The following is a 16943-nucleotide window of genomic DNA, read 5'->3' on the forward strand; positions in this document are numbered from 1 at the left end:
GGGGGGTGTTAACATGTAAACACACAGTTGCACAGAAGAATGCTTGGATGCACGTCGCTTCCTGAACTTCAGGATAACCCATGGCATGCGTGCCTTCTCTCTCGGCATTCTGTTTCCTCCACGGATGTATATGTATAACATGTTGTAACTCATTCTACCTACAAAAAAAATGTTGTAACTCATTCAACAGTGAGATCAATTCCATTGTTCAACTGTGACAGCTCCCCACCGACCTTGCAGAAGAACTTGTCGTCTTGCAGCAGCCGTTGCGCATCCGATGGTTCAGTGCAAAATGAGCGGTGCAACAACGGCGTGGATTTCCGTCCCTAGAGATATGCTACAGATGCATATGGACGCATGTAGTACACTAGCTGTTAGGTCAAACATAGCGTCTCCATGCTGTGGCCAATGGAGGCCTTTTTATTCTCCGTTTCACACGATCAGTCGAGAGCCATAGCTAGCTCTACGTACGTACAGTTACTCCTGATTCTTTGGACAAATCTGCTGCCCATTTCACGCGTCAATCGGACGCTATCAGGTGGATTACTAGCTTGTCGTTTGCCTACAATCCATGGAACACGCAAGTTGATAGACCATATATTCATGCAAGTAGTCGTGGTCTCGAAATCTGTGCGGTGCAGGAATTCTAACATATACACCCTCCGGTCCTTTTTACTCTGCATATTAAAATTCTCTAAAGTCAAACTTTACAAAGTTTGACCGTATTTATATGAAAAAATATCAACATCTGTCATGCTAAAGTTATACAATATGAAACTTTAAGTCATGACACATCTATTGATATTGATTTCCGATTGTGAATATTGATACTTTTTTCTATAAAGTTGGTCAAACTTTACGAGGCTTGACTTTAGTTAGATCTTATATGCGAACTAAAAAGGACCGGAGGGAGTATTACCGGTCAGAATTATTCTCTTTCCATATTGTTTTTTATGGTCGCTCAAGTGTTCACAGGGAGTATATATAATTATCTTTTCATGTCGGCAGGGTTGCCAAGCTAGCAGGATACATATATGCACGTCGATCTCCATCAGTTCGGCAGAGAAGCTCTAGATATCTAGCTGTACATGTGGTCGAGAGATGTACTAGGATATTAATAATGTGGATGCATCCAAAATTTCACATATCGGTACAAAAATTGAGTAAAATCGACTGCTACAAGAAGGGATCATACTATGACGCTAACTAGAGAGTTGACAATCTGAGATCCAAGAAAGGGAGTGTGTGCCCGTGTCCGATTGATATTTCAGTTACAGGAAAGACCGCAAATGGCCTTCCAAAAACTGATATATTTCATCAGGATCATCTGCTAGAAAACCGAGTTTATCAGCTCCAGTGGCTAATCTCGGTGGCTTGCGCTGCATCGCTTGTTTTGGCTCTAGTGGCTTGTATCGAACCATTTTCACTTGCCTTCTTTTTCGTTTGCTCTAATGGCCTTCTTGTGGCTTGTATCTGCAAACTCTAGAACTAGTACTAGCTTTAAACTTAAGGGCCTCATTCTTATGGCCGGCCAAGCGCCTACGCTCTAAAACAACGTCAGCTAGAAAATGATCCTTTTCTCACGGATATTAATGGCTTCCACTCTTTGTCCATATTTACCTATCGGCTGTACTCGTTTAATTCACGAGAATGTGATTTTTTTATTGACACAAAATGTAACTTTGACTGCAAATTTATATTTCATTAAGTGTGTGACAACAAAAAAACAATATTCCGGAAGTACTTCTCCAGACAAATATATGCATACGATTTTCAAGTTTATCATCAAATAACTAAAAACAAAATGAGTTGTCAAAACTTTAAAAGTTCATAAAAAATGTCATTTTTTGTGTATGGAGGGAGTAGTCATGTATCCATTTTGTACCGAGGATTTTACGCAGAGAGGACCACAATTATGGGACTGGGCTCAGTGTAATTATAGTTATTTTCAGCAACTTTTAATTATAGAAGTACAAACAAGAAAACCTTATAAATTACTAGATGATACTCGCGTGTTGCTGTAGGAATTGGTTGCAATATATTATTTTGATGGGTTTTGTTGTCCCGAATTTGAATATGAGAATGGAAACTAAAAATACATATTATTTATATTATTTTATTAGTATATAGTTGCAAATATTAAAGAATGTAAGTATTTTTTTCCATGAATGTTGCGGGTACTAAAATTAGTGAGGTTGATGAAATGAGATTTTCATATTGTTTATAACTAACATTTCCCATACATGTTGAGAGAATTGAGGTGGTGATGTTGATGAGGTAGCATGTGTGCATGTTGAGATAAATAAAGTAGTAGGGATCAACTACTTACTTCAGATCTGTGCGTCGGATGGGTTCATAGTAGGTTAGGGTTGAGGGAGTCGCTGCCGAGGCCGTTGCGGCGGCGGCGCGTCCGAATAAGTTTCTTCGGGCTCCGTTCAAGGTCAGGCGGGGCTCATGCCTTCGCCTAGGAGCCAGCAGGATAAGGGATCCCCGGATCTCGTCGAGGTCGCAGGCTATGGTGTCTGGAGGTCATCTGGCATTGGCATGGTTGGTCCTCAGATGGGTGGTGATTGTGTGGAGACAGAGATTCTTCTTCCTCGTCATTGGTATGTTTTCCTGTTGCGTTTCTTCCTCCTTCTTTGTGCTGTTGCTGGAGGGATATCCTGCTTTTCCCTTGCAGTTGGCCAGACAGCGGCGCCGGAACCGGATCCTCGTTCTCTTCCATCTGGAAGGGGCACATACATCGGTACTCAAAGCCACATATGGCGAAGGCTTGTGCATGCGTGTTGGATGCATATGTGCGTCCTTATATTTTTGGCGCGATAGTGAAGAAAAGGAGGAGCAGCATGGCGGCGATTATATCGTCAGAGTTTGTGTTGCAAGGGTCTTCAGAGGTCCTGCGATCTTCGTGTTTTACTGGTTGTTTTAGGGTACTCTTTGTTATTCCGATTTTTTGTGCGTGTGTTAGGGCGTGCTTGTATGGATCAAGGACTTTGTATTTTTTTTGTGGTTTGAATACAAGCATTCTTTCTCAAAAAAAAAACCCTACATAACTAGTGTATGGGATACGTGAGAGTGCAAGAAAACAGTTCATGTCCTTCAATAATTTCATGGAATTACATAAAATAATTATAGGTAGCACTCCTACTCTGGTAAAAATGTAAATTTCCCATTGATCAAATAAGTAAACGAGGTAGGCTATTTTGTAACACATGATCATGAAATTGAGGAAGGTACAGTGGAACAAAGAAGTCACTGGTAGATGCCGAAGAAAATTGCTCCTCCTTTTCGAAATATATGTTTTTCTAGAAATACCAAAGTCAGAGTTGAACAAGTTTAACTCAGACTATGCATGGGAAATATTATTGTTGGTTAGATGAAAATAATATCACCAGATTTGTTGTAGTTTCTTTATTATATTGCAATCTGTAAACTTTTACCAACATATTCGTAAAGTTGCATGTTGAAGACGACGTACCCATTCCTCAAAGACATGTATATCCAAATGATGTGAGTACATTAATTATTTGCCAAAAAAGGTTGGTTTGGTACTAGACCTGAATTTCTCAGGAATTTAAATGATAGAGAACATCCTTGGAACTTTTTTACAAGGATAATAATTCATTCATCTAAAAGGACCATGTAGGATATTGTTCTACATAATTTCATCATTTCACTTTTTTCAAACATTCTCGAGTCATACCCAGCCAAAGAGAGCCACAAATTATATGCTAATATAAACATCTGATGGTCAACATAAATAGGTATGCATATGTTTAACGCATACATTCTTATGGATCAACATATTTGATATCATATGATTCATATTTGTTGATAATTTCAGATATATGGGTACCCCAAGCTGTTAAGTGATTCTTCCTTCCTTGATTTAGCTAACAGTACGTTGTGAAATACCTTCGTAGCCACAATGAGAAACAAGATGTAGCCGCCAACACGTGGCAAGCTTAAAAACGTTACCGCGCTTTTGTAACTGGCAAAGGAAAGAAGAGGTGGCCACGATGAGAAACATGAAGTAGCAGCCAACGCATGTGAAGAGCTGTGGATCTGATCATGCTTCGTACAATATATACAAGCTGGCACATCACGGATCGAGTTAACATAACCTGAACACCCGCACAAAAATAAATAAAAAGACAACCTGAACAAAATTTTATTCCACGTACATATACCCGTTTACAAATACTTGAATCATGCACTTAGATACCATAACGGGGAATGACTAACTGAAGCATGCATGCACTTGCGAGGGAGCCCATGCATGCACGCGACTGACATATACTACCATATTGTAATTGCGAGAAAATATATAGGTACATGCGGATACGAAAAAATATTGTAAGTACGAGTACGCCGACGACGATGATGCGATGCAGGTAAAAAATGCATGGTTTGTGATGGATGGATCAGCGAGGGCAGGTGAAGTCGGCGGGGCAGGTCTTGCCGCACTGGTTGAGGAGGAGCACGAGGTCGACGGGCACATTGAGCTTGATGCCGAGGACGTTGGCCTTGATGGCAGTGCAGAGACACAGGGCGGCGTCTAGGTCAGCGAGGCCGCTCAGAAGCGGGCAGCACTGCTCGTCCGTCGGCACGCCGAGGTTGAGCTTCAGCAGGTTCAGCACGTTGGCGCAAACCTTCAGCTTCAGAGTGTCGATTGAGCAGGTGCCGCCCCCGCCGCCGGGGGAAGGCGGAGACGGCACGGGAGCTGGCGGTGGAAACGCAATCGGTGGGCTTGGAACAGGGACGGGCGGTGTGTTGCCGCACGACCCGCAGCCATGCACTGCCACGAGGAGGACCAGATTCATGGCGAGGAAGAGGGCGAGCTTGGAGGGCGCCATTGCTATGTGGATAACGCTAGTAGCTAGCTAGAGCGTACTGGGCTACTGGCTTGTGGCTGAGCGCTAGGTGGGCTTTGCTAGCTTGGGATGCTTTTCCTGGGTTGCTTGGGGTGGTATTTATAGCCATATAGGCCGGGGTGTAGCACGCAAGTGCAAGTGCAAGTGCATCGTCTTCATGTCATGATCAATCGAGTTTGACTCTTGCCGTAATTTGCAAACATTATTTGCCACCACTAGTGCTGCTGCTGCTACTACTACTACAATTGTAGGATATTACGTGCGTGCCATCATTGGGATGCTTAACACCAGTGGCGGAGCTTTGTGGAGAGCAACCTGGGCCATCGCCCCCCCAGCCCATGAGAAAGTTAGCAAATATCTTCTAGTATTCAGCCCATATGCCCAGTTAAAATCAGACTAAAAGCATGTTTCTTGCCCCTCCAGCCCATTTGCCCCTCCACAAATTCGGCCCAAGCTCCGCCACTGCTTAACACGTTAACTAATTTCGAAGTACTCCTATATGCATGCATGTATGTTTGATGGGTTCACAAAGTCGACAATAATCTAGACACGAGACATGATATTCTAGCCTGCACGGGATGTCCTGTATATGGATCCACCATCCACCATTGCTTTGAAATCCGTGTTATGTGTTTTCTGGTTTTGACAACTTGTCTTGTTTCAGCGTGGTATGTTAGGTTTTCCTCTCATTTTAATGTGTACACCATAATGTTTCATTGTGCAGTAAACTCAGATCCAAAATTAGTGTACCCTTATTTGTTGGTACACAACGAAACATGGTGACACACTTTGAAACAATAATAAAAATAAATTGTGAAACAAGATAAGTTTTGACAACATAAAAAATATTACAATCTCGAAGCAACACATGAACGATGGATAGAAAATCATTCTCCTAGAAGACACATATGACAATCGAAATATATCTGGCAGCGCTACCAGCTGGAATAACCTGATCTTGAGGTTCACTAGAGACAAATATATGAGATTATTATGTCGGTATTGATTCCTTGTGGCCATGCACAATTGCACATGCATGTTACTACCAGCGCAGGAGATGTCTACTATACGTTTCATATTGGTTATTATACTGGCTCGTTGGCATGTATGGACACGTACGCTACAGCTAGCAGTTTAATTATTAGTTGATCGGGCCCCAGTTGGGCAGAGGTTGCGCTGACAAATAATTCTAATAATGACAAAGGAATTACACTATTATAGCTAGCTTACATTAGTGTCGTCATAGAGCTAGGCTGCCGTGTGAACAAGGGCATGCGAAGAAATTGATTACTGTCTATTTTTGTTGTATAAAATTTATTTATAGTTCAGTCTTTTTTTTACAATCTTTGGATCAACACCTACATTTACGTACGTTCTTGCCACATTGCGCACTTTGAGTACTAAAACTTTATGTCACTCTTTAATTCAAATGAAGCATGTGCACATTGAGTTGGCAATAGTGTGTAATTTTAGGTTCAAGATTTAAAATGCTTTAGGGCACTGAGATTTGGTAAATATGAAAATATATTCATTTCATATGCGGACAAATTGTATGCCGCTGTTGAGCTTCTAGCCCCGCAAAAAAAAGAAGTCAATGAATATAGTATCTATTGTTTGCAAAGACACACACTACTATTAATCTATAGAAAACAAAGTAATTACTACTCCCTCCGTTCCTAAATATATGACGTTTTGGTAGTTCAATCAGTCTAGCTTTATTTTTTTATGCACTGGATTTGTATCTAACAACTAATTGTGTATGGAAGGATGAGTGAGTCATCCTATTTGACATTTTTTTTGCAAAGAATAGTGAGCATTTTCGCCTCAACAGGTCCTTAATTGGCCAGTCACAGGAACTAACCATCTACTATTGTTTTTTAATTCTAATAAACAATGTTCCTTATGTAATAGATTTGAGAAACAAATGTTAATGCGATTTAAAAAGATGCATAATCATATATTTTGGAATCATTGAAAATGATCACGTATCTCAATATAAAAATTCATATATTTGAAATAAGTGCTCATGTCATGTTTAAATCATTTTTTGATATATGATAACATGTTTTTCAAGAAGAGTTATACATGCACGTCTGAATAAATATTCATATGGTTTACAAGCAAAACATTAAAAAGGCGAGGAAAAAAAGAGAAACATAAAAAACTCACAAAGAAATAAGCAAAATATAGAAAAATAAAAGGTTAAATTGGAAAACATCACACAAAAGGGAAACCCCAAAAGGAGTTTGGTAAGGCAACCAAGAATAATAAAATAGGGATTTTCCATTATGCGGGGGTGATTCTTGAAGACTTTTATCCTGTTTGTTTCGATCACCCCTTGGGGCGCATTCTAATCTTCTTCTAGTGATAGACTAGATTTTTAATAATATTTTTTCTCTTTTTGCAGTTGTAGGAATTATATATAGTACCAAAATAACAAAGATCGTAGAGTAGGGATTACGATGACGAATTCTTGATGTGCATGCATCCAAGTATGAGTACCACCATAAGCTGCAACATTATTTTGTAGGTAACTAATAATCATGAAGGCCCAAAAAAATATCAGCCCACATCATCTAAAACCCTCCCGCCTGCTCATCTCAACCCAAACTCACTTTACTTGAAATAGGATTTCACCCCACTTTATGTATAACACAACCACCACGTCCAAACAAGTGGTTCAAGTACAAGAAAGTTAATAAGAGGTTTGCTGGGGCAACATCGGAAACATACCCAATTACCCAAATGCAAAAGAAAACGCGATTCATGACCCCACAAAGTCAAATGATCAAGGACTAGCTAGGGGGTTAATCAAGTTGGTGGCATGCTCCCAGAAGATAATCAATTATGCCACCTAGCCAGTATCTCTCCCACTGCCTACAAAGCAGGTGCCCTGCTGCAAGAAGGCCTAAATTTTAAACACGGAGTAAGAAGTGTGTTGCAGAAAAACCCACTCCATAAACATCTTGTTACGTGTAGTTCATGGGGTTTAGGTCATCACTGTGAACACTGACAAAAATAGGTGTCTCCTCCTACAGATATGGTTGGCCTGAGCCTCCATGACCTCATCCAAGTTCAGGGCCTCCCACTCAGGTCTCAGAGCCTCATAGACAAAGCTCCGCAAGAAGCGGGAATCGAGACGGGAAAAGAACATGTTTGTGTCAAACACATGACCACAAAGGCCAACGGCCGACCCATGCTAGTTCGCAACCTCCGTACTCGAGGGGAGGCTATCACGGAGAAGCTGCCAACCAAAGATTTTGATCTTAAGATGCAAAGAAGCATTCACAAAGGTGTGGTATGACAACCCAACAGATCTCTGCGGGGGGTAGGTGCTAAGTCACAACGTTCGGGGACTCCAAAAATGAAGGAGGAAAGACCGCCCTTAACTCGCTACATGCCAAGGTTTCCTTTGGGACAAATTTTCATTGAAAGATGTTCCAATCACATTGTGCGGCACCGAGCCAATCAAGATCTTCAGATCCGAGTAGATTGCTAAGAGGGTTGGCAATTCAACGTGCAACAGGGTCCTACTGAACCATGAGTTGAGCCAGTAGAGGATACCTTCTCCATTGGATTTTAAATTGCACAAACCAGTTAGACCATATACCTTTTTTGCAAGCCAAAAGAAATTTTAATTCGTTAGAAATAGAATTATAATCTGCTAATACAAATTGAGAACATACCTGGGACATGGTGAACCAACAGGCGGTGCTACCTCCATAACGACCAAGATTAGCTAGACCGCCATCAAACCTATTTTGATTCTGGGCTAACTTAATAGGAACAAACTCTCGTAATGCCAGGTGACATTTATCACATATCATACTTACATAAGTTGAACGACCAATCGACTGATTTTTCAAAGCAATAATTGTAGTAGCATTATCACATTGTACCAGTCCGGGAGCCTTTGTTCTTTGGAGATAAAGAGTTAAGCCCTCCATGATAACATTGATTTCTGCCTCCAACACATCTTCGCTATTAAGTAGGAACCAACACAACAAAAATCACCGTCCCCTCTAAGTCCCTTAGGACCATACCAGAACCAACGTGTCCTGACTCCTTCACAAAGAAATCATTGGTCGGGCGTTGCTTGAGGGACTGGAGACTAGGCCGATGTTAAACTTCATAATCTCTCCTACACTTTGATTTTCAATCTCATACAAGGTGCCATGTACCAAGTCACGTCATAGATTCCATATACGCCAGATTAACATGATAATCATTAATCTAACTTCCTTCGAGACATCAACTAATAAGTGAAGGAGCCATTCATGGTAAGTTATGGCAATATTCTCTTATCATGGGATTCGCCAAACAAGCCGCATGGCATCCCAAAGGCATGCAACATGCAAGCAAAGAGTTAAGGCGTGATAAGTATCCTTCCTCTCAATACCACATAGCTGGTAAGTCGGCGACGTCAGCAGGTGTCGCGGAGTCTTGCATTGGTTTGTGGCCAAAGCACCCACTTCCACATTCTAGGCTAGAGTTCTTCTCAATTTATTAGAAAACTTGGTCTGCCAAATAATTTTCCTGATCGGCCGTTCCCCATTAGTAATGTACTAGAAGACTTCGGTGCAAATGTCTCCACATGTTCCTGGGTAGCTAAATGGTATGTGCGCTTCACAAAGAACCGACCAAACTGTTGTCTGGAAACCAAGCTATGTAGTCATTGTTCAATTTTCAAGACATACACATTTTTATAATAGACTAGATTTCAACTTAATGAAAGTGTTGGTTGATACATCTCCATCGTATCTACTTCTCCAAACACTTTTGCCCTTGTTTTGGACTCTAACTTGCATGATTTGAATTGAACTAACCCGGACTGACGCCGTTTTCAGCAGAATTGCCGTGGTGTTATTTTTGTGCAGAAATAAAAGTTCTCGGAATGGCCTGAAAATCAACGGAGAATATTTTTGGAATATATTAAAATACTGGTGAAAGAGTCAAGGCCAGGGGGCACACCCTACCCACGAGGGTGGGGGTGCGCCCCCCTCCCTCGTGGGCCCCCGGACGCTCCACCGACCTCAACTCCAACTCCATATATTCAGGTTCGGGGAGAAAAAAAAATAAGAGAGAAGGATTCATCGCGTTTTACGTTACGGAGCCGCCGCCAAGCCCGAATCTCTCTCGGGAGGGCTGATCTGGAGTCCATTCGGGGCTCCGGAGAGGGGAATCCGTCGCCATCATCATCATCAACCTTCCTCCATCACCAATTTCATGATGTTGGCCGCCGTGCGTGAGTAATTCCATCGTAGGCTTGTTGGACGGTGATGGGTTGGATGAGATTTATCATGTAATCGAGTTAGTTTTGTTAGGGTTTGATCCCTAGTATCCATTATGTTCTGAGATTGATGTTGCTATGACTTTGCTATGCTTAATGCTTGTCACTAGGGCCCGAATGCCATGATTTCAGATCTGAACCTATTATATTTTCATGAATATATGTAAGTTCTTCATCCTATCTTGCAAGTCTATACTCATCTATTATGTGTTATGATCCGTTAACCCCAAAGTGACAATAATCGGGATACTTACCGGTGATGACCGTAGTTTGAGGAGTTCATGTATTCACTATGTGTTAATACTTTGGTCCGGTACTCTATTAAAAGGAGGCTTTAATATACCTTAGTTTCCAATAGGACCCCGCTGCCACGGGAGGGTAGGACAAAAGATGTCATGCAAGTTCTTTTCCATAAGCACGTATAACTATATTCAGAATACATGCCTACATTACATTGATGAACTGGAGTTAATTCTGTGTCACCCTATGTTATAACTATTGCATGAGGAATCGCATCCGACATAATTATCCATCACTGATCCATTGCCTACGAGCTTTTCACATATTGATCTTTGCTTAGTTACTTTTCCGTTGCCACTGTTACGCTTGCTATAAAACTGCTACTGTTACTTTTGCTACCGTTACCGCTACTATCATATTACTTTGCTAGTAAATACTTTGCTGCATATATTAAGTTTCCAGGTGTGGTTGAACTGACAACTCAGCTGCTAATACTTGAAAATATTCTTTGGCTCCCCTTGTGTCGAATCCATAAATTTGGGTTGAATACTCTACCCTCGAAAACTGTTGTGATCACCTATACTTGTGGGTTATCAAGACTATTTTCTGGCACCGTTGCCGGGGAGCATAGCTCTATTCTTTGAGTCACATGGGATTTATATCTGCTGATCACTATGAAGAACTTAAAAGATAAAAGAACCAAGATTTTTCCCTCAACTACGAGGGGACGTAAGGAACTGCCATCTAGCTCTGCACTTGATTCACCTTCTGTTTTGAGTAAACTTGCGACACCTAGTCCTGCTATTCATTCTAATATGTCGCATGTTATTGATGATGCCACTTCTGCTTTGTATGATACTTATGATGAAACTACTTCTATGCTTGATAATACTATGCCACTAGGTGAATTTCTTGATGAACAACTTGCTAGGGCTAGAGAGAATGAAATTATTGAAACTGATAATATTGATGAAAGTGATGATGAAGATTCTACCCCTAGATATGAATTGCCTGTTGTGCCTGAGGGTTATGTTATGGATAAAGAAACTGCTAGAGACTTTTTATCTTGCAATGATAGATCTGATCTTAAGAAATTACTACCTAAGCTTAAAGAAAAATCTTTGAATGCTAGAATGAAATATGAACCTGGTTTTGCTACTTCACCTATCTTTATTTCCGATAAGGATTATGATTTCTCTGTCGATCCTGAGTTGATTACTTTGGTTGAATCTGATCCTTTTTATGGCTATGAATCTGAAACTGTTGTGGCACATCTTACTAAATTAAATGATATAGCCACCCTGTTCTCTAATGATGAGAAAACTCGCTATTACTTTACTCTTAAGTTGTTTCCGTTCTCATTAAAGGGTGATGCTAAAACATGGTTTAATTCTCTTGATCTTGGTTGTGTGCGTAGTCCCCAGGATATGATTTGTTACTTCTCTGCTAAATATTTCCCCGATCATAAGAAACAAGCTGCCTTAAGGGAAATATATAATTTTGTGTAAATTGAAGAAGAGAGTCTCCCAAAAGCTTGGGGGAGGCTTCTACGATTACTTAATGCTTTGCCTGATCATCCTCTCAAGAAAAATGAAATATTTGATATATTTTATAATGGACTAACTGATGCTTCCAGAAACCACCTGGATAGTTGTGCTGGTTGTGTTTTCAAGGAAAGAACTGTTGATCAAGCTGAATTACTATTGAATAATATGTTGAGTAATGAAAATGATTGGACACTTCCTAAACCAACTCCTAAGCCAACTCCAAAGAAAGGGGTATTCTATTTCTCAGTCCTGAAGATATGCAAGAGGCAAAGAAATCTATGAAAGAAAAATGTATTAAAGCTGAAGATGTTAAGAATTTACCACCTATTGAAGAAATACATGGTCTTGATAACCTGACACAGGTAGTAAAGGTAAATTATCTCTATAGATTTGATGAGGGTGATATTCCTCGTTATAAGTCTTCTAGCCAATGCTTAGATGAGTTTGATAATTTTATTGTTAAACAAGAAATCTCAATGCTTATGTTGGTAGACAATTGAAACGTAATGCTTATATGATTGAACACTTGAGTGATTATATGTCTAGAGTTAAATGTGAACTTAAACTTATTAGTAAACATGCTTCTATGGTTACCACTCAAGTAGAACAAGCACTTAAGGCTCAGAATGATTTGCTCAATGAACTAAATAATAAGAAAAATGATAATGCTATTAGACTTATGACTAGAGGGGGTAAAATGACTCAAGAACCTTTGTATCCTGAGGGCCACCCTAAGAGAATTGAGCAAGATTCTCAGAGAACTAATATTGATGCATCTAATTCTTCTAAGAAGAAGAAAAAGAAAAATGATAGGACTTTGCATGCTTCTAGTGAACCTGTTGCTGATACACCTGAGAATCTCAATGATATTTCTATTTCTGATGCTGAAACACAATCTGGTAATGAACATGAACCTAGTGATAATGTTAATGATGATGTTCATGTTGATGCTCAACCTAGCAATGTTAATGATGTAGAGATTGAACCTGTTGTTGATCTTGATAACCCATAATCAAAGAATAAACATTATGATAAGAGATACTTTGTTGCTAGGAAGCACGATAAAGAAAGAGAACCATGGGTTCAGAAACCCATGCATTTTCCTCCTAAACCATCCAAGAAAAAGGATGATGAGGATTTTGAGCGCTTTGCTGAAATGATTAGACCTATCTGTTTGCGTATGCGTTTGACTGATATGCTTAAAATGAATTCTTATGCTAGGTACATGAAAGATATTGTTACTAATAAAAGAAAGATACTAAAAGCTGAAATTTCCACCATGCTTGCTAATTACACTTTTAAGGGTGGAATACCAAAGAAACTAGGAGATCCCTGAGTACCAACTATACCATGCTCCATTAAAAGAAACTATGTTAAAACTGCTTTATGTAATCTTGGAGCCGGTGTTAGTGTTATGTCTCTCTCTTTACATCGTAGACTTGATTTTAATAAGTTGTCACCTACTGAAATATCTTTGCAAATGGCTGATAAATCGATTGCTATACCAGTCAGTATTTGTGAGGATGTGCCTGTTGTGGTTGCAAATGTTACTATTCTAACGGACTTTGTTATTCTTGATATTCCCGAGGACGATAGTATGTCCATTATTCTTGGAAGACCCTTCTTGAATACTGCAGGGGATGTTATTGATTGCAACAAAGGCAATGTCACTTTTCATGTTAATGGTAATGAGCATACGGTACACTTTCCGAGGAAACAACCTCAAGTCCATATTATCAATTCTATTGTAAAAATCTCAACCATTACTATTGGAGGTTTTGAATTTTCTCTTCCTACTGTCAAGAAGAAATATGATATTCTTATTGTTGGGGATGTGCATATCCCAGTTGAGGTAACCTAGTGTTATTCGAAATTTCTCCGGTTTCATGTGATTCGGAATGAGTTTGTTAACAAGACTTGATCAACCTTGTTAGTGGATTACTTTTGATGAGCATGAGATGGATGAAGTTAGAAAGCACAACCTTCTGTACCCTCCTTTTACTTTCTGTTATTTATATTAAATGAAGCAAAAATAGTATTTTGTGTCTGTTTTCTGAATTATCCTTGCAATAAAAATTACCCCCAAAATAGAAGTTCTCCAAATGCCCTGAAAATTTAACATGATTGTTTCTAGAATATTTGAGAATTATTGGCACTCAGAACACACCAGGGGGACCCACCATGTTCCCACGAGGGTGGAGGGCGCGCCTCCCTGCCCCGTGGACCCCACGTGGGTCCCCTCCACTTAATCTTGCACCCACACACTTCGTCTTCCTCCAGAAAAAATCATCCACCAGCTAAAAACCGTGTTCTAGCTCATCTTGTTGCCATTTTCGATCTCCTTGCTAAAAGCTCCATTCACAAAACTGCTTTGGGGTTTGTTCTTCGGTATATGACTACTCCAGTGGTCCAATTAATTTTTGTTCTAGTGCTTTATTTATTGTAATTTTTTACTGCTTAGGTTACCCTGTTCTTGAGCTTACATGTCAAATTTATGTGGTCAAAACTAGTTTTAATGCATGATATGGCCTCTAGGCACTTGTAGGAGTAGTTGCTATCAATCTTGTTGAGTTTGGTTCACTTTTATTTTGAGTTACTAAAAATTTCAGAAATTTTTCAGAGGAAGAAATATGTTTAGGAAAATATACCAAGGTGGTTCCTCAAAGAAGCAAGGACCCGGGCCAGTGATACGTGAGCCGGACTATGAACTACCAAGAGAAGCTCAAGTGCGGCCTTATGAATGGCCGTCAGAAGATTTTATGGTCCAAGCAGGAATTAAGGAGGAATTTGACGTGTATGTGCGTAATGGTGAACTTGAGGGCTTCGTGTCAGATAAGTTCCCCCAATATTATCACCTAACGGATTCCTTTGTGAGCAGATTTAAATTTACATCATCACGCAATTCTCACATTGTCCTGTTTGATCTCTATGATAAATCTTATACCATGGACTTAGAAGATTTTAATACTGCTTGTAAACTCCCACAGTGGGGTAATGTTAGTGAACCTCGCAAATCTGAACATAAAGACTTTCTTGTTAGTATTACTGTGGGGGAATCTAGGGAGATTACACATGCTACCATAGGGAGCATTCATTTTCCTGCCATACATTATTTTGCTCTCTTTATAGGTAGATGCATCAATGGTAAGGATGAGGCATGTCACATGCGTGTCCCTGATCTTAGTGTTCTCAAGAGTGCTGTATTAGGAGATAAACAATACAACTTGGGGGCCATTGTTGCACGTAAGTTGCATAATAACAGTATTATTGGAGACTTATTCGGTGGAATATATGCAACCCGTTTATCTCATTTTCATGAGATACCCATACATGAGAATGATATTGAATTGCCTCCTGCTTATCTAGATTATAATGCTATGGTTCGTCATCAGTTTGTTGAGAGTAACGATCAGTTCCTCCAGTACCGACTAATCTTTGACAGATGATGCACCGTCCATGTTGCTCTCCCTACTCCTACTTTCTTTGACTTTCAGAAAAAAGGGAGATATGTTATAACCAGGGAGGAGGCTAACGAGTACGAGAGGAGGACGGAGGCAACCCGCCTCCAAGTTGCATCTCGTGAGGCAATAGCTGCTGCATCCCAGTATGACCCCAGTTACAACTTTGAATTTCCACCAGGCCATCCATGGGCATAGACCAACTTAGGTCAAAAGCCTAAGCTTGGGGGAGTACGTATCTCGTACCGACATTACATTCATGTTCACACACTCATGCCAGTTGTCGGTGCTCATAGTTTTTCATTGTATCATCCATGCTAGTTAATTTCTTTTTGTGGCATTCTTCTTGTGTGTTTGAAAACCACTAGTAGAAAAAGGGCCATTTGTCCCAGTTCTAGAGGGCCTTTAGTCCCGGTTCTGGAACCAGGACTAAAGGGTCATTACTAAAGCCTCCACCTTTAATCCCGGTTCTTACAGGAACCGGGACTAAATGCCGTCCATGTGGCCGTTGTCTCGAGATCCACCTTTAGTCCCGGTTGGTAACACCAACCGGGACTAAAGGTATTTTTCCATAATTTTTTCTGAATTTTTTAAAAAAAATAATAATTTTTTTCGCTTTTCAAATTTAATCTCTAATCACCCCTCATCACTGCTCTATTTAACCTCTAATCTCTAATCACCCATCATCATTCCAAATCATCTAACTTCCCAGCCTGTTACCCATCCTCTCACTACTCCAGCCTGAGCACGCTTAACTTCCGGGTTCTATCCCCCCTCGTTTTCAAGTCTGCACTTGTTGTTTTCCTGACAATAGAAAGATGTCAATCCTATTAATCCTCAGGAGTTTAGCTTGAGTATGAAGTCACACGTTTCACTATTTGAGTTTGAAACTATTATTCTAAAAAACAACAATTATTTAGTAACACTAATATTTCTTAAATAAGTAGTTTGACCATAGTTTGACCACAGTTTGACCAGATTTGACCAAAATTCAAAAAATTGAAATAATTATTGAGTAACACTAATATTTTTGAATAATTATGTAGTAACACTAATATTTCTTGAATAAGTAGTTTGACCATAGTTTGACCACAGTTTGACCAGATTTGACCAAAATTCAAAAAAAAATGTAATAATTATTTAGTAACACTAATATTCTTGAATAATTATTTAGTAACAGTAATACTTCTTGAATAAGTAGTTTGACGAAAGTTTGACCTGATTTAACCAAAATTCAAAAAAAACTAAAATTTGAGCATAACTTTTTTTTCCTTTTATAATTTGAGGATTCTAAAAATTTACAAACAGGTCGTAGGCCTTCAAAATCGGATGCGGATTTTTGTGCTGAACATCTTGATATATTATACTTTTTTTGACATCGTATGCAAAAGTTATAGCCGCTTTACTTTTTCATGACACTTTTTTGCAAAACATGTCCAAATTGAAGTTTTTTAATTTTCCTAACTAGTAGATGTAGTAATATAACTACATCTCGAAGAATTTTATCTTTTGAAGTTTTTATCATTATCCTTTT

General features: G+C 39.6%; 1 protein-coding gene across 1 annotated transcript; it reads right to left on the bottom strand.

Moving 5' to 3' along the window:
• Nucleotides 1-4143: 4143 nt before the first annotated feature.
• Nucleotides 4144-4929, bottom strand: LOC119304280 (cortical cell-delineating protein-like). Its single transcript, XM_037581460.1, has one exon. The coding sequence runs from the start codon at nt 4854-4856 to the stop codon at nt 4425-4427; it is 432 nt and encodes a 143-aa protein (XP_037437357.1). The 5' UTR covers nt 4857-4929; the 3' UTR covers nt 4144-4424.
• Nucleotides 4930-16943: the final 12014 nt, after the last annotated feature.

Source organism: Triticum dicoccoides, chromosome 5A (assembly GCF_002162155.2).
Source record: "Triticum dicoccoides isolate Atlit2015 ecotype Zavitan chromosome 5A, WEW_v2.0, whole genome shotgun sequence".
In the NCBI taxonomy this organism is placed as follows: domain Eukaryota; kingdom Viridiplantae; phylum Streptophyta; class Magnoliopsida; order Poales; family Poaceae; genus Triticum; species Triticum dicoccoides.

What these genes read in the sequence shown, in the direction of transcription:
- LOC119304280 (XM_037581460.1), bottom strand. Translation starts at nt 4,856, where the DNA reads ATGGCGCCCTCCAAGCTCGCCCTCTTCCTCGCCATGAATCTGGTCCTC.